Source organism: Molossus molossus, unplaced genomic scaffold (assembly GCF_014108415.1).
Source record: "Molossus molossus isolate mMolMol1 unplaced genomic scaffold, mMolMol1.p scaffold_m16_p_14, whole genome shotgun sequence".
Lineage (NCBI taxonomy): Eukaryota > Metazoa > Chordata > Mammalia > Chiroptera > Molossidae > Molossus > Molossus molossus.
Window position 1 is genome coordinate 944,827 of NW_023425349.1, and position 26,706 is coordinate 971,532.

Here is a 26,706-nt window from a genome sequence, read left to right on the forward strand (position 1 = left end):
TGGGCAGCAAGTGGAGGGGACAATGTGGGCAGCTAGGGGTTGGGGAGACCCTCAGTGGCGGGGGCGATAACCCTGTGCAGGGGCCTGTACTCAACCCCACTGAGCTCCAGTCCCTGGTCTGTGAGCTGGGGTGGGCAGCTCCGGCCTGCAGTGCCCATTTCCAGGCTCAGCTACCTGCCCGGCTGCAGACCTGGGTCCAGGAAGCTGGTGACTGACGGGGTGGGGAGGAGGGGAGAGGCAGGGCAGCACCTGGCAGGTGCCGGAGGGACCGCAGTCTGGATTCCCCCTTGCTGCAGCCGCTTGTCCGCCAGCCCAGGTGAGGGGGCTGACCCGTCCGGGGGCTGTCCTGGTCTGAGGGGGCTGGCCAGTTCTGGGAGGGATGACCCATCCTGGGGGGCTGTCCTGGTCTGAGGGTGCTGACCAGTCCTGGGAGGGCTGACCCATCCTGGGGGGCTCTCCTGGTCTGAGGGTGCTGACCAGTCCTGGGAGGGCTGACCCATCCTGGGGGGCTGTCCTGGTCTGAGGGTGCTGGCCAGTTCTGGGAGGGCTGACCCGTCCGGGGGGCTGCTTGGTCTGAGGGGGCTGGCCAGTCCTAAGGGGGTGCTGACCAGCCCTGGGAGGGCTGACCCATCCTGAGGAGCTATCCTTGTCTGAGGGACTGACTAGTCTTAAGGGGGTGCTGACTAGTCCTAAGGGGGTGCTGACCAATTCTGGGGCAGGCTGTCCTGGTCTGAGGGGCCTGACCAGTCCTAAGGGGGTGCTGACCCATCCTGAGGGGCTGTCCTGTCTGAATGAAGCGCACAAGCTGTGTCTGCCTTCTTGCGGGAATAGGCGACATCATACAAAATCACTTGAACCCCCAAGTGCTACCGACTCAGAGATCGGGTTCCTCTGGGCCGTGGTGCCAGCTGGCCCAAGGCTCCTGGTGACCCGTGTGCTCGGCCGCTCGAGAGGTCCCTGCGCTCCTGGGTCAGCCGGCCAGCTGCTGAGGGGCCGTCTGAGGCCGCCCGAAGCTCCAACTCAGACCAGAGAAGCGGGAGGTCGGGTTTCTGCAGACCGGCTGCCTTGGTCACCTCCGCCCCAGCCCTTTGGTGCAGGAGCCTCCCGGGACCCTGCCAGCCCCGCTCACCGGGTCACAGAGGTCACCTGTGCGCTCCGGCCGGGCTCCGGCCTGACGCCGGACTCCCAGGGAGAACAGGCCGTCTGGAGGGGCCTGCGGTGGGGCCTGCGTCTCCCAGCTCAGCGCAGAGCCGCCTGCAGAGCTGGGCTCCTCCTCTTGGGGGACGAGGCAGGAGGGGAGCGCGGGCCCTGGGAGGGGTCAGAGGGCCAGCTGCCCAGATGACTGTCCTCCATGCGGCATCACAAAGGCGCTGTCCCACTGTCAGGGCCCTGGTGCCCAGCTCCCACCCCGTCCACTGCCTGGGCACCCTGGGCTCCTGAGGCGTGGCCTTTGGCCCTGCCCACTGACCCAGTGAGGTGGGCTGGACACCCCCAGATCCAGCCCTGCCCCCACCATGAAGCTGACCGGCAAGGAGCGGGTGCTCGCGGCCCTGCTGGGGGCCACCGCGGCCTTGGCCGTCACTGCGCTCATCCTGATCCTGGTGGAGGCCACCAGCGTCCGCCTGCCCACGGACACCAAGGTGCACCCCGGAGCCCGGGCGGGGAGGCTGGCGGGGCGGGGTGCACCAGGCCCCTGCCCTCCTGACCCTGGTGTCGTTACCAGTTTGGGATTGTGTTTGATGCGGGGTCCTCCCACACGTCCCTCTTTGTGTATCGGTGGCCAGCGGACAAGGAGAATGACACCGGCGTGGTCAGCCAGGCCCTGGCCTGCAAGGTGGAAGGTCAGTGGGCTGTCTGTCAAAGGTGGGTGGTGTGGGGACTGGCCACCCGCTGCCTGGCTGGGCTTCTCAGCTGGTGGAGGGCTGGGAGGTGGCACAGGCTGGTCTCCATCCCTCAGTAGATCAGCAAATTAACCCCCAGGAAAGGGGACTCAGAGAGGTTGAGTGACCTGTCCCAGGTGGCACAGCTGGTCAGCGGGGCCCCCCCTGAGCCTGCAGAGACCGCGATCAGCCCTTGCTGCCTCTTCCAGAGCCGGGGGGCTCCCGGGCCTGCCCACACCCTCCAGGCTCTGCCTCCTCCTCCTGCGGTGCCCTCCTGTCTGACTCCCTCTCCTTTCTCTCTCTCTCTCTCTCAACCTTTATTGTTTTTTACTTTTTTTAAATCCTCACCCAAGGATATTTTTCCATTGATCTTCAGCTAGAGTGGGAAGGAGGGAGAGAGAGAGAAACATCGATGTGAGAGAGACACATCGCGTGTGGTTGCCTCCCGCATGACCTTGACCAGGGCCGCGGACAAACTGCAACCGAAGTACGTGCCCTTGACCGGAATCGAACCCGCGACTCCTCGTTCTGCTGCCCAGGCTCTAACTGCTGAGCCACACTGGCCAGGGCTTGTCTTTATGATTTTAGAGAGAGAGGAAGGGAGAGGGAGAAAGAGATAGAAACGTCGAGATTGGCCGCCCCCTGCATGCCCCCCACAACCTGGGCATGTGCCCTGACCAGGAATCGAACCCGGAGCTCTTGGTGCAGGGTTGATGCTCGACCACTGAGCCACACTGGCCGGGCCCCTCTCCTTTCTGTCATAAGGACCCTTGTCATGGGATGTGGGGCCCTCGAAGGGAATCCGGGGCGACCTCACCTTGAGGTTCTTAATTACATCTGCGAAGACTCTCTTTCCAAAGAGGGTCACGTTCGAAGGTTCTGGCAGGGGGTGAGGACGTGGACACACCTTTTGGGGACCACTATCCAGCTCTCCACAGGCCCTTTCAACCCAGCCAGACTTCGGGGCCTGGAGCCGGGTCCTCGGGTGCTGTGTTTCAGGGCCCGGAATCTCCTCCTACACCTCCAACCCTGCGCAGGCTGGCGAGAGCCTGCGGGGCTGCCTGGAGGAGGCGCTGGCCGTGATCCCAGAGGCTCAGCGTCCGCAAACACCCCTGTTCCTGGGGGCCACGGCTGGCATGAGGCTGCTCAGGTGAGGTGGGCGAGCGTGGAGCCCATAGGTGGTCAGGGGCAGCCGTGAGGGTGCTCACAGTGCCCGGGGCAGGGGGGCTCCCAGCCGTGAGGGTGTTCACAGTGCCCGGGGCAAGGGGGCCCCCAGCCGTGAGGGTGTTCACAGTGCCCGGGGCAAGGGGGCTCCCAGCCGTGAGGGTGTTCACAGTGCCCGGGACAAGGGGGGCTCCCAGCCGTGAGGGTGCTCACAGTGCCCGGGGTAGGGGGCTCCCAGCCGTGAGGGTGCTCACAGTGCCCGGGGCAAGGGGGCCCCCAGCCGTGAGGGTGTTCACAGTGCCCGGGGCAAGGGGGGCTCCCAGGCGTGAGGGTGTTCACAGTGCCCGGGGTAGGGGGGCTCCCAGCCGTGAGGGTGTTCACAGTGCCCGGGGCAAGGGGGGCTCCCAGCCGTGAGGGTGTTCACAGTGCCCGGGGCAAGGGGGGCTCCCAGCCGTGAGGGTGTTCACAGTGCCCGGGACAAGGGGGCTCCCAGCCGTGAGGGTGTTCACAGTGCCCGGGGTAGGGGGCTCCCAGCCGTGAGGGTGCTCACAGTGCCCGGGGTAGGGGGGCTCCCAGCCGTGAGGGTGCTCACAGTGCCCGGGACAAGGGGGGCTCCCAGCCGTGAGGGTGTTCACAGTGCCCGGTGCAAGGGGGGCTCCCAGCCGTGAGGGTGTTCACAGTGCCCGGGACAAGGGGGGCTCCCAGCCGTGAGGGTGTTCACAGTGCCTGGGGTAGGGGGCTCCCAGCCGTGAGGGTGCTCACAGTGCCCGGGGTAGGGGGGCTCCCAGCCGTGAGGGTGCTCACAGTGCCCGGGGTAGGGGGTCTCCCAGCCGTGAGGGTGCTCACAGTGCCCGGGGTAGGGGGGCTCCCAGTCGTGAGGGTGTTCACAGTGCCCGGGGCAGGGGGGCTCCCAGCCGTGAGGGTGCTCACAGTGCCCGGGACAAGGGGGCTCCCAGCCGTGAGGGTGCTCACAGTGCCCGGGGTAGGGGGTCTCCCAGCCGTGAGGGTGTTCACAGTGCCCGGGACAAGGGGGGCTCCCAGCCGTGAGGGTGCTCACAGTGCCCGGGGTAGGGGGGCTCCCAGCCGTGAGGGTGTTCACAGTGCCCGGGACAAGGGGGGCTCCCAGCCGTGAGGGTGTTCACAGTGCCTGGGACAAGGGGGGCTCCCAGCTGTGAGGGTGCTCACAGTGCCCGGGGTAGGGGGGCTCCCAGCTGTGAGGGTGTTCACAGAGCCTGGGGTAGGGGGGCTCCCAGCTATGAGGGTGCTCACAGTGCCTGGGACAAGGGGGGCTCCCAGCCAGCTCCAGCCCTGGTCCCCCCTGCACAGCCAGAAGAACAGCTCTCAGGCGGGGGACATCTTTGCCGCAGTCACCCAGGTCCTGGGCCAGGCTCCCCTGGACTTTCGGGGTGCTGAGCTCCTGGCCAGTCAGGATGAAGGTGCCTTAGGTTGGATCACCATCAACTACGTTCTGGGCCTACTGGTCAAGGTGCCGCGGGCAGCCCCGGGGTGGGGGCTGGACGTGCAGGGCTGGGTCCGCGTGGCTGGTCCTGGAACCCGGCGCCCCTCTGTGCTTAGTACTCGTTCTCCGGAGAGTGGATCCGGCCTCCGGAGGGGACGCTGGTGGGCGCCCTGGACATGGGCGGGGCGTCCACCCAGATCACCTTCGTGCCCGGAGGCCCTGTTCTGGACAAGAGCACGCAGGCCGCCTTCCGCCTCTACGGCTTCGAGCACAGCGTCTACACGCACAGCTACCTCTGCTTCGGGCGCGACCAGATGCTGACCAGGCTCCTGGCCGGGCTGCTGCAGGCGCAGGTGGGCTGCCCCGGGGAGGCTCTGGGCTGCCCGCCCCGGCAGGTGCTCAAGGCCGCCTCCCGCCCTCCTGCAGAGCCGCCAGGCCCTCCGGGTCCGCCACCCCTGCTACCACAGCGGCTACCGGGGCACGGTGTCCCTGGCCCCCCTGTACGAGTCGCCTTGTGTCCAGGCCACAGCGCCCCCAGGCCTCCCCCAGAGCCTGACCGTGGAAGGAACAGGGAATCCCAGGGCCTGCGTGTCGGCCACCCGGGGCCTCTTCAACTTCTCCAGCTGTGAGGGCCGAGAGGACTGTGCCTTCAACGGGGTCTACCAGCCCCCCGTGCGGGGCCAGTTCTATGTGAGCACCGGGGTCCCGCCCCTTCTGAGCCCCAGGGGCCTCCTGCCAGGTGGGCCAGGGGGGCTCCTGGGGACTCGGCAACCCGCTGTGGGGTCGGGTGGGGCCGGGCCTGCCTGGGAGCCGCTCCCCTGCAGACACACCTGTCCCCCCACAGGCCTTCTCCAGCTTCTTCCACACCTTCCACTTCCTGAACCTCACCTCCAGGCAGTCGCTGGCCACCGTCAACGCCACCGTCTGGGACTTCTGCCAGAAGCCCTGGAAGCTGGTGGGTGGGTCCAGGGCCCCCGCCTGGACAGCTGGCTCGTGGCTCTGGGGGAGCCATGGAAGGGAGGACACCCCTCGGCCTCAGGTGGGACCCACCCCTGGTGCTCCGGGAGGTGTGGCCTCACCTGGCTCCGACCTTCCTGGCCCAGGTGGAGGCGGCCTGGCCCGGGCAGCAGCCCTGGCTGCGTGACCACTGTGCCTCGGGCCTGTACATGCTCACGCTCCTGCTCGAAGGCTACGGGTTCACGGAGGAGACCTGGCCCAGCATCGAGTTTCGCAAGCAGGTAGCTGCCTCCCAGGCCAGGAAGGGCGGGGGCTGAGTTTGGGGGCGGCCAGCAAGGCCCTGACCCCCGTGTATCCCGCAGGCTGGAGGCACTGACATCGGCTGGGCACTGGGCTACATGCTGAACCTGACCAACATGATCCCGGCCGAGGTGCCTGCCCAGTGGCGGGCAGAGAGCTATGGCGTCTGGGTGGCCAGCGTTGTCTTCGTGGCGCTGACCCTCGCGGCCATTCTCGCCGCTGCTGCGGCCCAGCTCCTCTGGGCCCGGGACTGAGCCGGCACCCCCGGGAGAGGCCCAGCTCCACAGCCCGGTGGGGCCACTCAGCCTGGACGCCTGAGCTACTGGGACTGCCCCACCTCCTGCCCCGGGGGACCTCTGGGGGCTTGTCCTGGGAGCTCTGGCCAAGGGCACTGCATGGCCGTCCGAGCCCCCCAGCCCTGCACCTGGGGCCCTTCTCCACTGTGCTCTCCAGGACAGGGAGGCCTTCTGCACAGGTGCAGCTGGAGGGCCGCTGGCTGCCCCTGTTGCGACGGTGTGGCCACACGGAGCCAGGAGTGGGGAGTGACGCTGGCCCAGGAAGGGCCTGACTCCCTGGGAGGGGCGGGGGGCTGGGTCCCTGGCGACAGCAGAGCCTCAGGAGGAGGCCGGGGGAGCCCCATGTCATTGGCCTAAGGGACAAGGGGCTTCTCTGGAGCAGCACAGCCCACACCTCAGAAGCCTGGTCAGGCCCTCCCAGTGGCCGAGCCCAGAACACTTCCACGCCCTGGGGGGGCAGGCTGCTTTTATTAAAACCTCCCTCCTGCCACCGGCTCCTCAGGGCTGATCTTGCGACGCAGGTGGGCGGCTGTCGGGGCTCCTCAGGCGCTGGCCGGCCGGGACCACAAAGCACTTGGGGAAGATGCCGATGCGGCCGTCGCTGTGGCCCTCCAGCCACGCCGGGTCCACTGCAAGGGGCCAGGGCCATGAGGCACGGCCACTCACAGGCCCCACGTGCCCGGCAGCCCCAGGGGGACAGGAGAGGGCACTGCCCACCTTCACACAGAACGTCCACAGTGTCCCCCGGCTGCAGGTCCAGGTCCTCGGGCCCCTGGGCGGAGTAACGGTGCTGGGCCACCACCTGGTAGAGGACGGGCCGCCCGCCCGCTGCCTGCGGCAGAGGGACACTGCAGGGCTGGCTGGGCACCGGAGCGTCCCAGGCCTCCCCTGGGGTCGCCGGCCCGGGCCCAGGCTGGTGCTCTCCCAGGCTCACCTGGCACCGGAGCTGCAGACCCGTGGGGCCAGAAGCCGCCAGCCGCCAGGCCCTCTGCAGCGCCCCCTCCTCGGGGAGGAGCACCCAGCGCCCCGCGTCCCCCGGCTCTCGGTAACTGCAAAGGGACTCATCAGTGTGGGCAGCGAGGGGCTGTGGCAGGGTGCTGCCCTCACACCGCACGCTGATGCGTCCAGCTCTCCTCCAGCCGCAGCCTTGCGGCCCCTCCGGGGGCTCCCTCCCCGGGCCTGGGCCTGAGAGGAGCCCACCTGAGCTGCCCGCACTGGGCCTGGCGAGGGAGGGCTTGGCTCAGCAGGCTCCTCAGGCTGGACAGGTCAGCTCCTCGCGGGGCCTTCAGGGCCAGGGTGAAGGCACACTGCACCATGACGGTCACCAAGGATTCGGGGTCCCCTGCAGCCACTTCCTGGGATCAGGCAGAAAGGCGGTGGTGGGTCTCTGAAGCCCCCAATATTTTTTAAATGTTTTTTCAGAGAGAGAAGAAGGGGGAGAGAGAGAAACGTTGATGTGAGAGAGAAACATTGACCAGCGCCTCCTGCACGCCCCCTACTGGGGGCTGAGCCCGAAACCTGGGCATGTGCCCTGACTGGGAATCAAACCAGGACCTCTCAGTCCATGGGACACGCTCAATCCACTGAGCCACACCAGCTGGGCTGAAGCCCCAAATCTTCATGGCTGGGACGGGATTTGGGCTGGGGAGGCCAGGGCAGGGACTGAGGGCGGGAGGGGCTAGGGCTAAGGGACCATAAGGCTTCTCAGCCGGGGTCCCCAGGGCCAGAGGACAGGCCTGGTCTCAGGGCCCTCAAGTTCCTGGGGAGTATGGACCTCTTACCCCAGTACCTGTGGGATCCTCAGAGGGTTTAGGGTCTGGCCCCCCAGCTGCCAGGAGCCCTGCGGAGGGGCAGAGCGGAGACTCAGGTGGGGGGTGCCCCCCAGAGGGGAACCTGGAGGAGCTGCCAGAACCGCCACCCACAGGAAGCCCCAGGCCACCAGCCTCCTCCTTGGGGGTCAAAGCGGCCCCCCCAGCACATCGGTGCCTGCTCCCCCCGCAGCGGCCCCCCAGCACCACCACTCAGGACGTCCTTACCTGGAGGAACCTGTCTTCCCACTTGTTGCGTGTGGGGTCTCTGCAAGGGAAGCCACAGGCTCCGCTGGGCCCAGGGTGGGGCCGGGCCTGAGGGGCCTGGGATGGGGCTTTGCAGGTGGGGCTCAGGTAGGGTGGGCAGGGGTGGGGGCCAGGCAGGGTGGGCAGGGGTGGGGGTCAGGCAGGGTGGGCAGGGGTGGGGGCCAGGCAGGGTGGGCAGGGGTGGGGACCGGGCATGGGGCCTTGAGGCTGGGGGCCAGGCAGAGTGGGCAGGGGTGGGGCCGGGCATGGGGCCTTGAGGCTGGGGGCCAGGCAGAGTGGGCAGGGGTGGGGCCGGGCATGGGGCCTTGAGGCTGGGGGCCAGGCAGAGTGGGCAGGGGTGGGGCCGGGCATGGGGCCTTGAGGCTGGGGGCCAGGCAGAGTGGGCAGGGGTGGGGGCCGGGCATGGGGCCTTGAGGCTGGGGGCCAGGCAGAGGGGGAACATCGGGGAACACAGTGAAAGGCCCTTGATACGCTGAATGGACAGTTGAACTGCCCTGTGTGTGGCAGGACCCCAGGCCTGGTGCCGGCTGTGGGCACCACGCTGGGCACACCTGCCAGTGCAGCCCGTGTCCCTTCCTCAGCCTCACGTCAGCACCTGGGGGCACCCACGTCCAGGACGGGAGGCAGGGGTGCAGGCCAGGCCAGTCTGTGCACTGGGAGCCTCAGCATGTCGCCCCAGGTCCCCAGCCTGACAGGAAGCCAAGGCTCCATCTCCCAGCGGGCGAGGCGGCTGCCTGCCCTGTCCTGAGACCCTGTGGTGCCAGCTGGGCCGCTGATCAGCCTGGAGAGGGTCTCCCAGCACCTTGGCTCCCACCCACCCCGCCCAGTTCCCTCACCTGCTCATCACAGGTGACAGGTGGGCAGTGACCAGCCTGCCCTGCCGGGCTGGGTCCGACCTCCATGTCCGCATCGGGGGGCATCCTGGGGTTGAGGGGAGACCCGGCTCTGCAGGGGCCTGTGTCCTGGGCCCTGGGGGAGGGGCCCGCTCTCAGCGCTCACTTCTCCCCGATGCAGCCCGCCCAGCACCCCTCCCCTGAGAGCCCTGAAAAGGCAGGCCTGAGGGGAGCCCCGCCGAGAGGGGAGCAGTGTAGAGTCCGGCTGAGGTTTGGGGGCTTGCTCTGTGCCCACACCCTGTGCAACCCTGACCACCACATGGGAGCGGCCCTCTCTCCAAGGCCTGGGTGGGGCGGTGGGTGCTGCTCACGGCACAGCACAGCCAGCCCGGGCCCCGCCCCAGGAGCCTCACTCGGACCCTCCTGCCGCCTGGAGCCCACAGAGGCCCGAGCGTGTCCGATGGGAGCAGGACAGGCTCAGGACAGGGAGCCTGGGCCCCGGGACAAATGGGGACGTGGGGAGGGCTGAGAGGCTGGAGGCCTGGTAGTGGGGGCTCCGGCCAGTTTCAACACGAGAGAGGACGGAAGGGTCCTGGCCCCTGGCGGGGAGCAGCCATACGGGGTGCATGGGGCTCCACCCCCCGACAGGAGAAGCAAGCACACAGGGGGACCCCCTTCCTACCTTGGGCCAGCCCGGGGCCTGGTCCCACCATCCGCACCCCGGACCTGTGGGCAGAGTGGCTTCCTGCTCAGCAAGCGGATGCCCATGGGGAGCCCGGGCAGGTGGGTGGACAGTGTCTCCCCAGGCCAGCCCGCGTGCTTTTCGTGCACTGGCACACGGGGTGGGGCAGCCACCCCCAATTCGGATTCGAGGAGAGTTGGGGAGCCCGGGCAGGGCTCAGAGCAGGGGTAGCACTTCCTTCTTTGGGGCAAGGTCTGCAGCACCCTGACCCCGACACCCAGGGGAAGAGGCTGGGCTGCAGGGCAGGCGGCCACCCACCTGGGGCTGCTGAGGCCAGGCGCCCTTGTCTTGGTCGTCGGGCACACCAGAGGCCACCACCACCTGGTGAAGGTCAGCGGGGCAGCCGGTCAGGAGGCACCAGGGCCCGTGGTGTCTGGTCGCAGCCCACCCAAGTCTCCTGGCCCGTGGCTTCCAGGGCACACGGGGGCCGGCCAGGTGCAAAATACGCTTCATAAAGGAAAACGTCTTAACTTACTTCGTTTTAACTTATTTCTGACACTTCAAAAATATTTCTGCTCCTCAGAAAGTCTGCTGTGACAAGGGGACGCTAACTGGACAGGTCAGTGCCACTCAGAGCCCGTCTGCCACTCAGCGTGCAGAGGCGGGTGTTCGGCTCACGACCCCCCCGAGGCCGCACAGGTCACACGCTGGACCCGGTGACTGTGGGGTGTCGAACTGGTCCAGGGGCCACCAGCTCAAAACCAGAGTGACTTTGGCTTTGAGCACACAGGGACTCACTTCCCCGCACCGGCCCTGCCCCGGGGCCGAGCTGCCCTGGTGTCCTGTGCTGGTGTGCTACCAGCTGGCCAGCCTGAGCCGGGTGGGCTCGCTGTGGCCAGGTCCTCATGCGGCCTCCCTGGGCCTGGAGCTCTGAGGGACATGCTGAGGCCCGGCTCTGTGTCCTGGTTTCTCGGGCCTGGGTCTGGGAGCTCTGGTTGGAGACATGCCCCCAGCCCTGTGCCCACTCTCCCCCGACCGAGGCCTCGGCAGGGACGTGCACCAGACCCCATGTGTCCCCGTGAGGACACCCTGTGAGCTCAGCAAGGCCTGGCCGCCTCCCTCCGTGGCCTGCTGGGTGCCCTCTTACCTTGGCCCTGCCCAGGAAATCCACAGGCTCCAGGTGCTCCAGGTACCGCCTGTGGGGCCGGAAGACCTCACCCCTTGGGCCCCGCCGAGGCTGCAGGGGAACCTGTTTCTGGGGGAGTCGGCCCACGTCTGACCAGGCCCGCACCCGCAGAAGCCCGAGCCCGCTGCAGAAGGGGTCACGGACCACCACCGTCTTCCCAGAGGCCACGGAAAGCCCTCGCCTCCACACCTGGGCACACGGGCCACCTCCCTCCAGGAGTTTCCTCATCTCAGAGTTGGTCCTGGGGGGTCTATACATACGTGAGCCCCAAACTGCGGGCTCTGGGCCCCAGCAGCCAATCTGGGTCAGCTCAGGAGCCTGCGGGGGCTGGCCTGCTTCTCCCCACCCGCCCCCTCACCTGCACTTGAGCCAGGGCGAGGTCCAGGTCACGGCGGGCCCCCTCCGGCCCCTTGGCGATGGCTTCCTCTAGGCTCCCGGTGGCCTCGGCCCAGCGCCCCAGCCTGCACTGCGCTGCCGCCACGCTGAACAGGACCTGGCGGCCAGGTGAACAGTGAGGTGTCGGCCAGGACCCGCCCTGCGCCCACGGCCGACTCCCAGCCCTGGTGACCCCTGGTGACCCCTGGTCCGGCTGCCACCACTCCCCAGCTGCAGCCAGGGCTGTTCTTTCTTTCTTTTTTTAATTCTCACCCCAGGATGTTTCCCATTGATCTTCAGATAGAGTGGGAGGGAGAAAGAAACATTGACATGAGAGAGACACATCAACTGGCTGCCTCCCACACAACCCAGACCAGGGCCAGGGACCGAACTGCACCCGAGGTACGTGCCCTTGACCAGAATCGAACCCGCGACTTTGGTCCACGGGCCAAGGCTCCAACCGCTGAGCCAAACCAGCCAGGGTTTGCCAAAGCTCCTCTGGCCCCAGCCTCACGGAGCCTGCCTGGCTCAGCGGCGGTCACTCCCAGGCCTCCCTCCGGTGGGCCATCGCTCTGGCCCATCTCCCCCCTCTGGGGCGTTCTCCAGCCTGTCTCACCCCGTTCTACATCTGGCAGGACCCCTCCATGGCCCCTTCCTCCCTGTGCTGCACCCCAGGGTCTCGGCTCCGCCTTTCTCTGTCCTGTTCCCTCCCTGCCACGCAGGAGGACTTTGACGGACACATGGGATTGGGTTAAAGCTGTCGCCAGGGACCTGCTGGGGGGCAGCGAATCTTCTCCCAACAAGAGAAACCTGTCTCTGCGGCCTGGTGGGTGACACCGTGCTCCTGGTCAGCCCTGGGGATCCTGTACAGGGCTGGTGGGAGTCACCTGGGCGGGGGGACACAGGCGGGCTGCGGACCGGCACCTGGCGGCCTTTCTCCACGATTCCCTGAGGGCCCAGGCGGTGTGTTCCCAGGCTGGGCCAGATGCAGAGCTGACCAGAGCCCACAGCCACACTGTGCTTCCTCCACCTGCCCCCCCCGCCCCCCCCACCCGCTGGAAACACTCCTGGTGCCCCACCTCGACCGAGCCCCCAGCCTCCTTGGGGTAGAAGAGCGATTGGCAGGGGCTGGGGGCACCTTGGCCACAGGGAGCCTCTGTCCACATGGACCCCCTGTGACAGTAACAGACAATGGGGCCCAGAGCCTGGGGCCTGCAGAAACCAAGGGTCCCGGGAGGACCACTGGGCCACCTGCCCAAGGACAGCACCCCAGAGGCCCGGCCAACCCCACCTACCCACGCTCACCTCCCAGGCCTGTAGCTTGAACCTCAGGCCCAGCTGTGTGTAGTCGATGACGGAGTTCCCCCTCAGCTGTCCCAGGGCCAGCTGGAAGTCGGACAGGGCCTCCTGGAACCTGCAGTGACCGGGCGCCGGGTGACCCAGGGCGAGGGGCGGAGGCAGGAGGCCAGGGGGCCGGCAGAGAAGGAACAGGAGCCCTGTGCTCACCTCTCCAGCTGGAAGTGGGCCAGGCCTCGCTGGAAGAAGCCCACCGCCAGGTAGGCGTCCTTGGTCACTGCTTGGTCAAATGCCTGGGAATAAAAATGCTTGTGGAATGCCAAGGTCTGTAACCTGCCACCCCGTGTCACAGATGCAGCCCGGGCAGATGACCAGTGACGGGGCCAAGACATTCCATCGGCCCCGTGACAGCCACCTGCGCCAGGCCAGGGGCCCTCAGACCTCGTGCCTGTGCGTGCACAGGGCCATTCAGGTCCGTTCTCTGGTCCCCACAAGCTAACCCCCACCCCCACCCCTGAGGTGCCTTTGAGGGGCTCAGAGCACAGCGAGGTAATGTCACAAACCAATCTGTTTACCACAAGGACGAGGAGCGCCGGCAGGACACAGTCCCGCACATTGATGGCTTACCTCTGGGGGATGCGGTTATGCAAGTGTTTTGCCTTTTGTAAACCCTATTTCTGGCAGCTCACACACAGTGACACACTTCTTACCCAGGAGAACCAGAAAGGACAATAACACAGCTCTCCCTTAAACCACACTCCGAAGTGACGTCACCTGTTCCCAACGAGGACAGAGACCGTGGAGGAGCATCATGGTCTCCCCTTCACAGGTCTAGCCGAGTGGGGGGCTTGCTGAACCGAATCTGACCCAGTGGTGAAGGTGCGCCCACATGCTCTGTGTGGGGACTGCTCGGTGCCTGAGACCCGTCTGCTTGCTGCTCCGCCCTCCGGAGCAGCTGGACCAAGGCTCACCAAGGCTCACCCAGCAGAGTGACGCCCCAGCAGCCCCTCCTCACCCTGAGCTGCTCCCCGAAACAGTGAATGGTAGCTCCGTCTCTTCTAAACATCTCCCTATTTCCAATGTGCCTGTTCGACTATTACTTAATTTCATTGACTATTTTTTTAATCCTCATCCAAGAACATTTTTCCATTTTTTTTAATCTCTTTTTTTTAATCCTCACCTGAGGACATTTTTCTATTTTTTGTTCAGATAGAGTGGGAGGGAGAGAGAGAAAGAGAGAGAGAGAGAAACACTGATGTGAAAGGGACACATCGAGTGGCTGCCTCCCACACGACCAACCAGGGCCGGGAACAAACTGTAACCGAGGTATGTGCCCTTAGCGGGAACCGAACTTGGGTCTCTCTGGACCGCAGGCCGACGCTCTAACCGCTGAGCCAAACCGGCCAGGGCTTCATTGACTTTGGACAGCTCTGGGCTCCCCCTCTCAGGGAGGTCCCCTGCCTGCATTCCCTCTCTAGTTAAATCACAGTTTAGCAGAAGCCACGGCCGGATGGCCCGACACCTGTGGTTTACTGCTGAACCACCTGCTGTCCAGAGATTGGACCCCCTTCCTCAACCTTTACACTGAAAGGGTTACCGAGAACTGTGGGTTCGTATGCGAGGTCAGAAGTGACGGAGGGTCCCCTGTGCACTCTGCCCAGTCCCTGCTGACGGAGGAGTTTGGGGGACACTGACGTGGACATTCTTGCAAGTCACACCCTCTTCTCAGACAGAAGTTGGGTAACTTGCTTCGCTGGTGAACAAAAAGCCTTTAAAGGGGCAGAGTGGCTCTGGGCTGCCCCCAGCGGAGCCCGGTGTGTGTGCCGCAGTGCACCCCTGAGCTCTTGGTTCTGTTTTGGGGAGCAGGTTGGGAGACAGGTGAGCACTCACATCTGGGGTTTAGGCAAAAACTGCCTCCTCCTCATCACCACGGACATCTGCTGAAGCCCCCTGCCCCAAACTCTACACCCTGGGGGACAGCCCGATCCAGCCTCGAGTTTGTTTCCAGGTATGTTAGCCCCTGGACGGTGAGAGTTGGTCCCGCCGTTCCCCAGGACTGCCGGGGCTGGCATGTGGCCACCACATAGTGGAGGCAGGAGGAAACCCTGCACCCCGGTGCTGGCCCTGACTCAGCTGAGGGCGAGTCCCCCGACCCCACGGCTCCCACTTGCCTTAGGTGTTCGCTGAGGCAGAGCATCGAACGCACACCTTCAGGGGACCTCGGGGGAAGGGGGGGACTGGGCGCACCCCGGAGCTGGGTCTGCATCGCACCGCGGTTGACCCGGCGCCAGGGCCAGAGAACAGCCCCTGGAAGCAGCCTCGGCACCAACCCTGGGGCGCCCCGGCTCACCTGCAGCGCGGCCTGCGGGTCGCCGGCCAGCAGGTGCACGCAGCCCACGTTGAAGCACATTTTGGCGGGCGGCTCCGGGACGCCGGAGAAGAGGCGCAGGGCGCAGCCCCAGTCCCCGCGCTCCACGGCCTGCGCGCCCCGGTGCCAGTCGCGCACCAGGTCCCCGAGCGAGGGCATGGCGGCTCCGCACCTGCCTCCCGCGCAGGCCGTTGCTTCCGGGCAGGCGGCGGGGGCGTCCCGGGAGGGGTCCGGTGGGATGCCTGGGGGCCGGGGACCGCGGACAGGGACGTCGGGGTCCGGAGATGGGTCGGCAGTGGGGCCCCTCCGAGAGCGGCGGGGTCGGGGGTGAGGACCGCTGGGCACTGGTCCGGGCAGGATGTCCGCGAGCGCCAGGTGCGCCACGCCTCCCGCGGTCCCTGGCGCCCCCTGGCGGCCGAGGCCCCTTCCCGTCCCCGCGACAGCCCCGCCCGCCCGGCATGGCCCCGCCCCGGCCCCGCCCCCACCCGCGGCCCGGCCCCTCTGGCTATGGCCCCGCCCTCCCCGAGGCCGCCCGCCTGACACGCCCCCAGAAGCCCCGCCCCTCCGGACGTCCGCCCAGACGCTCCCAGCGCTCGCGCTTCGCCGGCAGCCGCCTCGCGCGCGCCGGGTGCTGCGGCCAAAGCCGTCCGGGTCCGTTGCCGCCGCCGCCGCCGCGGCCGGGTCAAGGTTCCGGGCGGACCCCGCGGGCTCAGGTGAGTGAGTCCCGGGGTGCGCGCCGAGGAGGGACGGGCTCGGGGGAGGCCTGGTGTCCCGGGCGCTGCGGGCAGAGCTGCGCCTGGGGCTCGCCCCGGGCCACGGACGCCACCCACGCGTGCCCGCGCCGCAGAGGGGCGCCGGCGGCAGGCAGCGAGGGCAGCCCTGCTCCCCCCAACCGCACGTCCCTCACCAGCTGCCCCCGCGCCCAGACTTGGGGTCTCAGCGAGCAGGCGGAGCCCAGCCTCGTCCCGCTCCGGGCTGGGTTGTCCCCACGCGGGGAGGGGCCCTGCTGACCTTAAACGTGGAAGTTACTTTACCAGCAAAATGGGTTTATTTGGGACCATTGGACAGACTGGGGGGGCGAGGAGGGGTCTGACCCGTCCGCCGGAGGGGCTGCTGGCGGGCGCCGTCCTGGGGCGAGGGGGTGTGACAGCGCCCCCTTCGGGCCTGACCGCGCTTGGATGAGGGAGGCGGGAGATCCTCCGGAACCGAGCCCCCGCTGCACAGGGGGACAGACCCCGCTCAGGGGGGACAGACCCCACGGGGGGCGGACAGACCCCACACAGGGGGACAGACCCCGCTCAGGGGGGACAGACCCCACGGGGGGCGGACAGACCCCACACAGGGGGACAGACCCCGCTCAGGGGGGACAGACCCCACGGGGGGCGGACAGACCCCACGGGGGGCGGACAGACCCCACGGGGGGCGGACAGACCCCACACAGGGGGACAGACCCCACGGGGGGCGGACAGACCCCACACAGGGGGACAGACCCCACGGGGGGGGGACAGACCCCACGGGGGGGGGACAGACCCCACACGGAGGGGACAGACCCCGCTCAGGGGGGACAGACCCCACATGGAGGGGACAGACCCACACGGGGTGGGGGACAGACCCCACACAGGGGGACAGACCCCGCTCAGGGGGGACAGATCCCACATGGAGGGGACAGACCCACACGGAGGGGACAGACCCCGCTCAGGGGGGACAGACCCCACATGGAGGGGACAAACCCACACGGGGTGGGGGACAGACCCCACACAGGGGGACAGACCCCGCTCAGGGGGGACAAACCCCGCGGGGGGGACAGAGCATTGCTTTTTTTTTTTTAATCCTCACCTGAGGATATTTTTTCCCTTTATCTTCAGATAGAGAGGGAGGGGGGGAGCAAGAGAGGGAGAGAGAGAGAAACATCGATGTGAGAGAGACACATGGACTGGTTGCTTCCTGCACAACCCCGGCCAGGGCGGGGGACCGAACTGCAACTGAGGAACATGCCCTTGACTGGAATCGAACCCGCAATTCTTTGATCCATGGGCTGATGCTCTAACTGCTGAGCCAGCCAGGGTGCATTGCTTTTTTTTTTTTTAAAGATTTTTAATCATTGTCGGCATTTTTTATTTTAATTTTTAACAAATCGTCACCCGAGGATATTTTTCCATGATGTGTCTCTCTCATATCAACTAGTTGCCTGCCACACGAGCCCGACCAGAGCTGGGGACAGACTGCAACCAAGGTACGTGCCCTTGGCTGGAATCAAACCTGCGACTCATTGGTCCTTGGGCTGATGCTCTAACCACTGAGCCAAACAGGCCAGGGCCAGATGCATTGGTATTAAGGAATTAATAGTTCAAACGGTTGTGGGGGCTGGGAAGTACGAAACCTGCAGGGAGGGCTCCCAGGCTGCATGGCCGGGGCAGAGCTGATGCTGCAGCTCCGGGGGCCAAATCCCCTCTTCCCCGGGAATCTCCGTCTTTTCCTCTTCAGGCCTTCAGCTGATTGGATGAGGCCCACCCACCTTACGGAGGGGCGTCAGCATTACTACAAGGCGTCTGTTTTAAATGTTCACCTGGTCTAAAAAATACTTTCACAGCAACACGCGACTGTGTTTGACCAACTATCTGCGCACTGTGGCCTCACCATGTTGATTGATACACGAAAGTATCCAGAAGTGGACCCCAAGCATCAGCACCCACAGATCTGCCTCCCCTGAGAGTGTTCCTGCTCCCCCGAGGGCCTGCCCCCTGTCTGGCGTTGGTTCTGGAGCACAGATGTCAATCAAACGAGCAGAAATTGGATATTTGGGAATTGACTGCAGCCCAACACAAAGTTTTTTCCTATTTGAACAATGGCAGTTTCCAAGGTGAACTAAAATGCCACCCAAGGGCTTTCTCTCGGGAAATAGAAATAGCCTGGATGTCACTGATGCTCGGCATCCAAGGTCAGCTCGGAGAGGCCCAGGCGCACCCTGGGCTGTGTCTTTCCCAGAGTTCTTAGGGCACCTCCCGGCTCAGGGCCCCGGTGTCGCTGCTTTTCCCTGGAGGGTCCATCTGGCGCCCGCAGCGAGCTCACCTCTCCCAGGCCCACCACTTCAGCCTGTTCACGGCTTGTGACCGTTAACATGTTACTGAGGCTCCCTCCGCCCGTCCCCCTCCCCAAACTCCTCGAAGAAGAACCCAGGGAAGACCAGGGATGACCAGGAAGACGGACGGCGCGTTCCAGCGGGTGCTCTGCTCCAGCAATGGAAGTCGGCCAAGAGCAGTCTCCTTCGAGGGTCCGAGTGAAAGGAGACTATAAAATGGGGAGTTTTGCCCTGGCCGGTTTGGCTCAGCGGTTAGAGCGTCGGCCTGCGGTCCTGAGAGACCCGGGTTCGGTTCCCGCTAAGGGCACGTACCTCGGTTGCAGTTTGTCCCCGGCCCTGGTCGGTTGTGCGGGTGGCGACCACTCGATGTGTCCCTTCACATCGATGTTTCTCTCTCTCTGTTCCTCTCTCTCCCTCCCACTCTACCTGAACAAAAAAAAATGGAAAAATGTCCTCGGGTGAGGATTAAAAAAAAAATAAAATAAAATAAAATGGGGAGTTTTCATTCACTCCTCAGGGTCCAGGTGGTGCAGACCTGGGAGGTAGGTAGGTGTCCTGGTGTCCTTGGGCCTGGGGCCACCTGGAGGCACAGGGTCCTCCCTCCACTGTCACAGACCTGCGCTGGCTGCTGCCGCTCTGAGCTCGTCCCCTTCAGCCTCGCCGTGGCACCTGTGCCAGATGAGTGCCGGCAGTGTGTGGCACCCTCCGCCCTCACCACACCAAGGGCTGCGCGTCCCCAGCCCCGCGCCACTGTCTGCAGGGAGACGTGCAGAGAGTGAAGGGTGGATAGCAATAAAACAAAAATGGCCTGAGCCAAAAGGCATAAACGCCCCGTGAAAAGAATGAATGAGTGATTGAACTGCACCCAGAAACACTGGAGGGACGAGGGCGTGTAGGAGCTTCCCAGGAGTAGTGACAGGCCCCTTATGAAGGAAGGCACAGGCTGCTCTGGGTGTCGGAAGGGAGAGGGATATCTAGGGACCACTGGGAGAAAAAGCAAATTGAAGAAGCCTGTACAGTGATACCTCGGTTCTCGAACATAATTCGTTCCAGGAGGACGGTCGAGAACCAAATTGTTCGAGAACCGAAGCAATGAAACCCAATAGGAAATAATGGAAACTGGATTAATTCGTTCCAAGCCCCAGAAAATGCCTATTTACTGGCCTAATTTGTATATAATATGTAGAAAAACATAAGTCTCAACAAGAAATAAAAGTGTACAGTATGTCTAAGGGTTAAATTCAGTGTAAAGCGTGACTCTCTCTCTGCACTCACACTGATGACGCAAGCAAGGCGCGCTGGGCCGAATGAACGCCATTCGGCTCAACTCGGCTCATCTCGGAAGTTCGAGTTCCAAATATTTGTTCGGATTCCAAGAGAAAAGTTTCTCGAATCTCCTGGTCGAATACCGATTTGGTCGAAATCCGAGGCGTTCGAGAACCGAGGTATCACTGTATTTAACCAAAAAGCATCCATCTGCGGTGGGAAAGGAAGCCAGGCCTCAGGCGTCAAACACAAATAGAAGAAACCAGGAGGAAGCGGAAGGTGCTGATGAAGAGAAAGGCTTAATTAACTTAGTACTAAACCAGAAAGCATAACATCCATAAAACCAAAGACTAGTTCTTGAAAAGGTCCCTGGAATTGACTTCTGACAGGACCAAGGGAGAACAGAGGAGGAAACCACTGGACACGCAGGCCAGGAGGGACCAAGGGTGTCACCCCTCTCTGGGCACCCGCTGAAGCTTCCGGAACAATGTGGAACCTCCCCGAGGGGCTGACTCCAGCCATGCAGCCCCTGAGAACGGAGCCCAGGGCAGAGGCTCAGAGCAGGAGACAGTATCACGGACACTACGGGGCCAGGGCAGGGAAGGTCCCACTGGCAGGCGCCACCCAGCAGCTCCCACCGCACAGGTGATGTGCTCTCGGCCACATGAGTGCGCTGTCTGCAAGGCGCCCCCTGCCTGTCCTAGCGGCCGCCCCCAGAGACTCTGAGCCACAGCTCCAGTTCCGGAGCCCACAGGTCAGACAGCCTGTTTGGCAGCAGCAGGTAACTACGAAGACAGGTTCGGAGCCATCAGGCCGACCACCAGGGCAGAGCTGGATCCCCAAAGACCACAGACCGTGGCCAGGAGTGGCCTCGCGCACCTGTCACTGCATCAGGCTACTGGAGGGTGGCAGGTGGCACCATCTCCTGAAGCTGGGGTTCCATTGTTTATTTTAACTGTTGAAAGTAGTGCTTGGGGGTTTTCTTTTTTCACGGGTACAGAGTGGAGCATGATGTTGTATAATATTTAGAAAATGCAAAAAAATACTAAGACCTGGCAGTCTGCACCCCCCCCCTCCGGGTGCCCGGGAGTCGGGAGGAGGCCTGGGGGTCTGTGCCTGCGCGCTGCTCAGTTCTAACAAGGGGTCTGCGCATCCCCTGCACACGCCGCCGCCGGTTAGATGCAATTTGTACCACACTGGGAGCATTTTCTTCTATAATGTGGGTGTTTTAAAATTGATTTTAGAGAGGAAGCAAGAGGGGGAGAGGAAGGGAGAGGGAGATAGAACATGGATGTGAGAGAGAAACATCGATCAGCTGCTTCCTGCACACCCCCTACTGGGGATTGAGCCTGTAACCCAGGTGTGTGCCCTGACTGGGAATCCCACCAGGACCTCTCAGTCCATGGGACAACACTCAATCCGCTGAGCCATACCGGCGGGGCTCAGTGATTATACTTTTTATTGGAGAATTACCATTTAGTTCTTTTATGTACTAGTTTCATGTCATTTCCATCCTCTCCTTTCTGTTTACTCATAGTTTCCTGTAACTTTTGAACGTGGTTTTTTTAATCCATTCTCTGAACACAGTTTTGTGAGAGTCTTTGCTAAATCCAACATCTGAGCCACCTTGGAGTTGCTTTCTGTTATCTGTTTTTAAAATTTTCTTTTCTTTCACTGTGGGTCTTATTTTCTTTTTCCTTTGTAATCTTGTGATTTCTATATTATGGACTGAAGATTCTGAATGATGCATTGTAGAGACTCTGGATTCTGTTATCTTCCTCTGAAGAACGTTAACTTTTGTCCTGGTAGGCAGTTAATTTTTAGCTGATGACCTTGAACTGGGGGGTGTGGCCTGACATTTTGTTGGGGTGGGTCTTTATCTTGGTGGGACTCAATCTACAAAGTATCCCCCTGTGGATTTTACTGGGGTGCAGTTTTACATTTAGGTCTAGGATGGGGTTCACTCTAGGCATGGTCCTAAGGTGTGGACTTTGTGGCATCTCAGCTGGAAGCTGGGGTGTTGGCCGGGCTGGTCTGCACCGCTTGACTGTTAGGGGTCTCTGTCACCCTCTCTGCCCTGGGACAGCTGCCTTGGGGATCCTGCACTGCTCTCCCATATTTCTGGCGCACCCTGAATAGCACCCTGTCCCACCAGTTCCTCTGCTGGGCAGCACACTGCTTGCTGGGCTGCAGGTCAGTCGTCTTGGCTGGAGGTCACCCCCAGGGGGAGCTGGCTGTCCTGGGCCCACCTCGGGCACTGCCCCCCTGTTAGGAAGCAGTCACACGTGTTCTGATGTTCAGAAGCCAGCTCCCTGAAATGTGTCTCCGGTTGACGTGTTTTCATCGGGAGGGCTGGCCGGGCACCAGTCACTCCACATGGCTGGAGCGGAGCCTGGAGCCAACTCCAGGAAAGCGAAGTCACATGGTCCACGCGGCTCAGCTGTGAACGGCGTTTACACGGTGATGCTTGTGTCTCCCTAACAGTGAGTCCACGGAGGACACAGAACTGTTTTAGGGCCCTGGCTGGTTTGGCTCAGTGGTTAGAGCGTCGGCCTGCGGACCAATGAGTCTCGTGTTCAACTCTTGTCAAGGGCACCTACCTCGGTTGCAGTTTGTCCCTGGCCCTGGTTGGGTCATGTGGGAGGCAGCCAGTCGATGTGGCTCTATCACATGGATGTTTTTCTCCGTCTCTCTCACTCCCCACCTTCCACTCTATCTGATGATAAATGGAAAAGTATTCTCAGGTGAGGAATAAAAACAAAAACAAAAGAAGAACTGTTTTAGGAGGTTGCAGGGGCATGGGCACGAGGGTACAACAGTGAGCCCTCACCTTTGAGCTGGTCCGTCACAAGTAGGACAGGACATTCAGGAAGTAACCGCACCATGTGTTCCTCAGCAACATGGGTGCAAACAGCCAAAGGGGCAGCCGAAGGCACCCCTGGATGCGCCAGCTCTGGGTGGGGCTGCCTCCCTTGCCGTGTCGGTCCCGACGTGCCTGGCGGGCTGTGTGCGGCGCTGTGATGCCCGCCAGACTGCACGTGAGCAGACGCTTGTAACGTACAGGTTACAGGGTACTCGCCACAAATGTGGGAACGTGTCCTAGTGGCCCCTGGGACTGTCATGGTGCAGCGGCCTGGGTGATTTCGGGCTGGGTGAGCCCATGCAGGGGAGCTCATGGTGCTCGTCACGGGTCCCCCGCTGAGGTCTGGCAGGCGAAGCCAGGGCTGCGGGTCCCCCGCGCCTCTGAGACCACAGAGCTGGGCCCTGCGTGGCCGGCCTGCGGGATCCCTTCTCCCTTCCTTGTGGAACCCAGAGCCTACTTGTCCCTCTTCATAGTTCCACACTCCTCGAGCCGCCTGCACCCGCCCCTGGCCCAGCCCGCTCTGAGGATGGACCCCGGACACCCCGCTGCTGGTGACCCTGCCGGCGGTGACCCTGCTGCTGGTGACCCTGCCGGCGGTGACCCCGCTGCTGGAGACCCTGCTGGGGGTGAGTGCTGTTCCAGGGTGAGTCTGTCCTGCTCAGCCCTGAGTCCAGGCGGACTGCATTGGGCTGGTGTGGGGAGGTGCGGGGAGTGTGCGTGAGTGGGGTGCTGTGCACGGTTACACATGCATGCTGGGCGGGGACCCCAGGTGGGAGGCGTCGGGGGCTGTGGCTTTGCGTGGGCTGTGGCTTTGCGTGGGCTGGGGCGCATGGGGCGCCTCCCGTGTGGAGGTGAGTGTGCAGGTGGCGCCAGCCCTCGGGTGCAGGACACGTGGCCCCACTCACTTGGTGACTTACACAGAGCTGGCTGCCGTGACCCAGGACCTCCCAGGGCAGGGTGCGTGGGCCGTGACCCGGGACCTCCCGGGGGCAGTGCGTGGGGCTGGTGGGAACCAGGGCTCCTCTAAGCGCCTGCGCTGCAGCCACACTGTCTGCCGTCCGGGTTCCGGGCTGGACACAGAGGCATTCTGTCTTTCTTGCCAAGAAGGGGCAGGGGCACTGGACACATCTAAGGAACAAGGGGCCCGGCCAGGCACTGTGAGCGTGGGAGCCCAGGACCCCACGTGGTGCCCCCAGCCCGCGCCCAGGCCCGGGAGGGTGTGCAGGGTCAGCCCGGCGTCCTGCCCTGGCGGAGTCAGGAGCCCCGGGGGAGGCAGTTCTGCTTTGGTGGCTATGGACGTGGTCAGCAGAGAGCTGCTTCCTGCTCCTCACCTGGAAAACCGGCCGCAGGCGTCGCAGCGCAGCTCTGACTAGGCTTTTCCCAGAGTTCTCCTGGTGGCCTCCGGACTGGGCCATCGTGTTGGGGGTCCGCTCTGGCCATCGGGCCAGCCAGAGACAAGAGTGGGGACCCAGGGTGTGGAGGTGCAGGAACCCAGGGTCTTAGGGGACAGGGACCCCGGGTCTTGGGGGCTGACAGGGGGCTCTGGGAGACCCCAGGCTGGGACAGCCCTCTCAGTGAGCATGTCCCCACCAGGGTCTGTGGGCTCGCGATGGGTTTGCCCGTGTCCCCGGAGCTCTGACATCGCTGAGGCCCCAGGCCTGCTGCTGGTGGCCTTCCCTCCCGAGCCTCCCCGAGCCGAGAGAACGTTCTCAATCGAGATGTCTCTGGATTCAGTGTTTTCCTCCTGAAAACGTGGCCTTCGCACAGCTGATCAGAAAGGCCGCGTCACTGGGGTCCGGCCGGTGCCCGATTTCAGGGCCCTGGAGTTCCTCGGGACATTAGGGAGTCGGGTGCAGCAGCCCCCAGAAGCCTGTCTCCATCCCCCTCACAGGCCTGTGCCGCCTGGGACCACAGCTGTCTGTGAGGCTGGCGCCTGGGACCAGACATTGGGTGGGGGCATCTCCCACCGGGGCTGTGGGACCCGCCTTGGGCTGTGATACTGAGGCCATGGAAAACCCCGCACCACTAGGGGACAGCTCACCCTCCTCGCTGCGACCACCACAGGCTGCTTAACCCCACGTCTCCTCGTCAGAAAGACGGCTGCAGCCAGCGCTTGGCTCCGTGTGAGCCGTGAACACGGAGCTGCAGAGCGAGGTGCCGTGAGGGTGTTCGTGATGGTTTGTCCTTGATCAGGTGGAATTTATTTTGCTGAGGCGTGAGGGCGGGCCCAGCTTTGGGCTCGCCGGCTCTGCCACCCCACACTGTTTCCGGGACAGCTTTCACGGCCTTGCAGTCTCGCAGGAACGGAGGCCCCGGGGTTCTTGCCCCGTTTCCTTTCTCTTTTCTTTTTTTAATTAATCCTCACCCGAGGACATTTTGCATTTATCTTCAGATAGAGCGGGAGGGAAAGAAGGAGGGAGAGAGACAGAGAAACATCGATGAGAGAGACACATCGACTGGCTGCCACCCACATGCCGCCAAACAGGGCCAGGGACAGACCGCAACCGAGATCCGTGCCCTTATCGGGAACTGAGCCCGGGACTCTGTTCCGTGGGCTCTAACTGCAGAGCCAAACTAGCCAGGGCCTGTGTTGTCAATTTTTTAAAAATATGTTTTTATTGATTTCTCTTTTTTTAGAGAGAGGAAGGGAGAGAGAGAGAGAAACCTCCATCTGCTGCCTCGTGCACGCCCCCTGCTGGGGATCGAGCCTGCAACACGGCCTGTGCCGACGGGGAATCAAATGGGACCTTGAGTCACAGTAGCCAGGTCCAGTAGTTTCCGCAGCATCGGGCAGGCGCCTGTGAGCACCTTCTCCCGCAATGCAGGTCGGGGATCGGCAGGCTAACTCTGGGGTCCCCTCTGGGTCCCGTCTGCTGCAGGGCCTGGCGGATTGTCCTCCCTCAGTTCTTGGGGAGATTTGCTGCTGAAGCCACCAGGACTCCTTGTCTCCAGATGTGAGCTGGGAAGTCCGTCAGGAGCCTCCCCTCTCCCCACACAGGGCTCACGTTCCGGTTCTGACTCTGACCCCTGACCCCACCACGTGGAGGCCTGGGTGGGCCTCAGTGTGGGCCAGGGCTTCTCTGCCCCCGGGAGTGGTCAGGGGCAGCTGGGAGCCCAGCCCCTGGCCCCCCCTCCTGTGCTGCCGGCTCAGCCCAGTGGCCCGAGAGTTCCTGACAGAACAGGAGGAGGTTTTTCTGGACGTTTCTCGGGTCCCGCGCTCAGTAACCCCTCAGCGCAGTGGGGAGGCTGCTCATGGAGGAGGGGAGCTTGGAGGCCTGGAGCTGGGGTGGGCAGAGGTAGGGGTGGGGGCAGAGGTGAGACTGTGGGGCTGCGCTGAGGCCCAGAGGGTGGGAGGCCGTGGGGTGCGGGGAGGCCCACTGAGGCAGCCAGGGCGCTGGGCTGTGGGTGTCCCAGAGCTGGGTGCCTGGGCTCCCGGGCTCCCGGGTGGCAGTGACCTTTCAGACCAGCTGACCCTCCTTGGTGCTGAACTTGGACCTGGCCTGAGGGCGACCCTGATCTGCCCTGGGCTTGGGGTCCCAGCAGGGTCCTCCCGGCCAGCGCGGGGCCGAGTGGGCACTCCCTCTGCTCTCCAGGCTGTTCTGCAGGGCCTGGGGCCTGAATGAGTAATGGGGGGCAGGAGCACTTGGCCTTCGAGGGCAGCTCCGGGGAGCAGCCAGCCTGGGGCGCAGCAGGAGCCAGGGCGCAGGAGCAGGGAGGCTGCAGCCGGGACCACTCTGGGCCTCGCAGTGGGTGGGGGTGGGCTGTGACATGACGTGGAGGGGTAGGGGGCCAGACCCCACTGGACATGACCCTGGTCAGTGCTCTGGGCTTGGCCTGCTGTCTGCCACCGCTCCCTGCCCACACGGCTGGGCTGTTCTGAGACCTGCTACGGCTGAGATGCGCACCTGGGCCACGGGTGGAAGCCACGCAGTGAGCGGCACAGGCGGCCAGGGAGGGACCCTGGTCACTCTGGGAGAGGGCACAGGCCTGTGGAGAGGCCCACCCACCACTCAGCCCTCCATGGCCCTGTCTCGCCCCCCAGGCCAGGACATGCTTGTGCTCCTGCAGACCCTCCAGACGCCGTGGTCCACGCGGGCGCTGCAGCAGGTGAGCACACGGCGGTGGGTGCTGGCCGCCAGCCTTGGGCCATCCCGTCTGAATGCTCAGATGGACACGGGCCCCTGAGGCCCAGAGCGGGAGGGAGGGGCCACCACCCGCCTCTGCACAGAACAATGGACCTGGTGGCCATGGACGTGTGCTATGTGTGGCCCCCTGAGGGCCGGTTCACAGCGGCCTCTCCCAGGAGGGCAGCCAGACAGCTCGTCTGGACATCGAAGGACACGTGGGTCCGGCCGGAGGAGGGGGTCCTGGCAGAATCCTGCAGCAGCTGCACCCCAGGCCGCGTCCCCCTCGTGGCCTGTACCGGGAGGGCCGCTCTGCCTCGTGGGCCCCAAGGAGGCGAGGGCGCTGCTGATGTGGCCCCTCCTGCCCTACACTTTGCTCCGGGAAGACCGGAGGCAGAGCTGCCCAGGCCGCAGGCCCCCTGCTGGCCAGAGGGATGAGCCGGGCCACCCACAGCCTGAGGAGGGCAGGCGGGTGTTCGGGGGCAGGGCGTCATCTCCGCCCA

The 26,706-nt window shown here is 64.2% G+C and overlaps 3 protein-coding genes across 4 annotated transcripts in view; 2 read left to right on the plus strand and 1 right to left on the minus strand.

Annotated features, from left to right (window-relative positions):
- Positions 1-1,514: 1,514 nt before the first annotated feature.
- Positions 1,515-6,014, plus strand: ENTPD8 (ectonucleoside triphosphate diphosphohydrolase 8). 2 transcript variants are annotated; one of them, XM_036260927.1, is made up of 9 exons: positions 1,515-1,640; positions 1,724-1,841; positions 2,880-3,030; positions 4,371-4,530; positions 4,620-4,850; positions 4,930-5,193; positions 5,348-5,458; positions 5,607-5,741; positions 5,823-6,014. In XM_036260927.1, the coding sequence occupies exons 1-9, from the start codon at positions 1,515-1,517 to the stop codon at positions 6,012-6,014; spliced, it is 1,488 nt and encodes a 495-aa protein (XP_036116820.1). The 2 variants fall into 2 exon arrangements, with proteins under 2 accessions (XP_036116820.1, XP_036116821.1); XM_036260928.1 differs by lacking the exon at positions 5,348-5,458.
- A 511-nt stretch (positions 6,015-6,525) lies between these two features.
- NOXA1 (NADPH oxidase activator 1) lies at positions 6,526-15,030 on the minus strand. Its single transcript, XM_036260847.1, has 14 exons — positions 14,854-15,030; positions 12,714-12,796; positions 12,513-12,621; positions 11,191-11,325; positions 10,794-10,901; positions 9,965-10,027; positions 9,647-9,690; positions 8,968-9,100; positions 8,093-8,132; positions 7,838-7,896; positions 7,257-7,411; positions 6,991-7,105; positions 6,774-6,888; positions 6,526-6,685 (listed from the first exon to the last, which is right to left on the minus strand). Exons 1-14 carry the CDS (start codon positions 15,028-15,030, stop codon positions 6,555-6,557), a joined length of 1,467 nt encoding a protein of 488 aa, XP_036116740.1. The 3' UTR covers positions 6,526-6,554.
- Positions 15,031-15,578: 548 nt separating this feature from the next.
- The window catches only part of EXD3 (exonuclease 3'-5' domain containing 3), a 60,569-nt gene continuing 49,441 nt past the window's right edge, over positions 15,579-26,706 (plus strand). The window contains exons 1-4 of the mRNA XM_036261661.1: positions 15,579-15,584; positions 17,056-17,104; positions 22,553-22,705; positions 26,122-26,186. Coding sequence (XP_036117554.1) covers positions 22,606-22,705; positions 26,122-26,186 — 165 coding nt within the window. The 5' untranslated portion in view covers positions 15,579-15,584; positions 17,056-17,104; positions 22,553-22,605. The remainder of the gene's footprint in view (positions 15,585-17,055; positions 17,105-22,552; positions 22,706-26,121; positions 26,187-26,706) is intronic.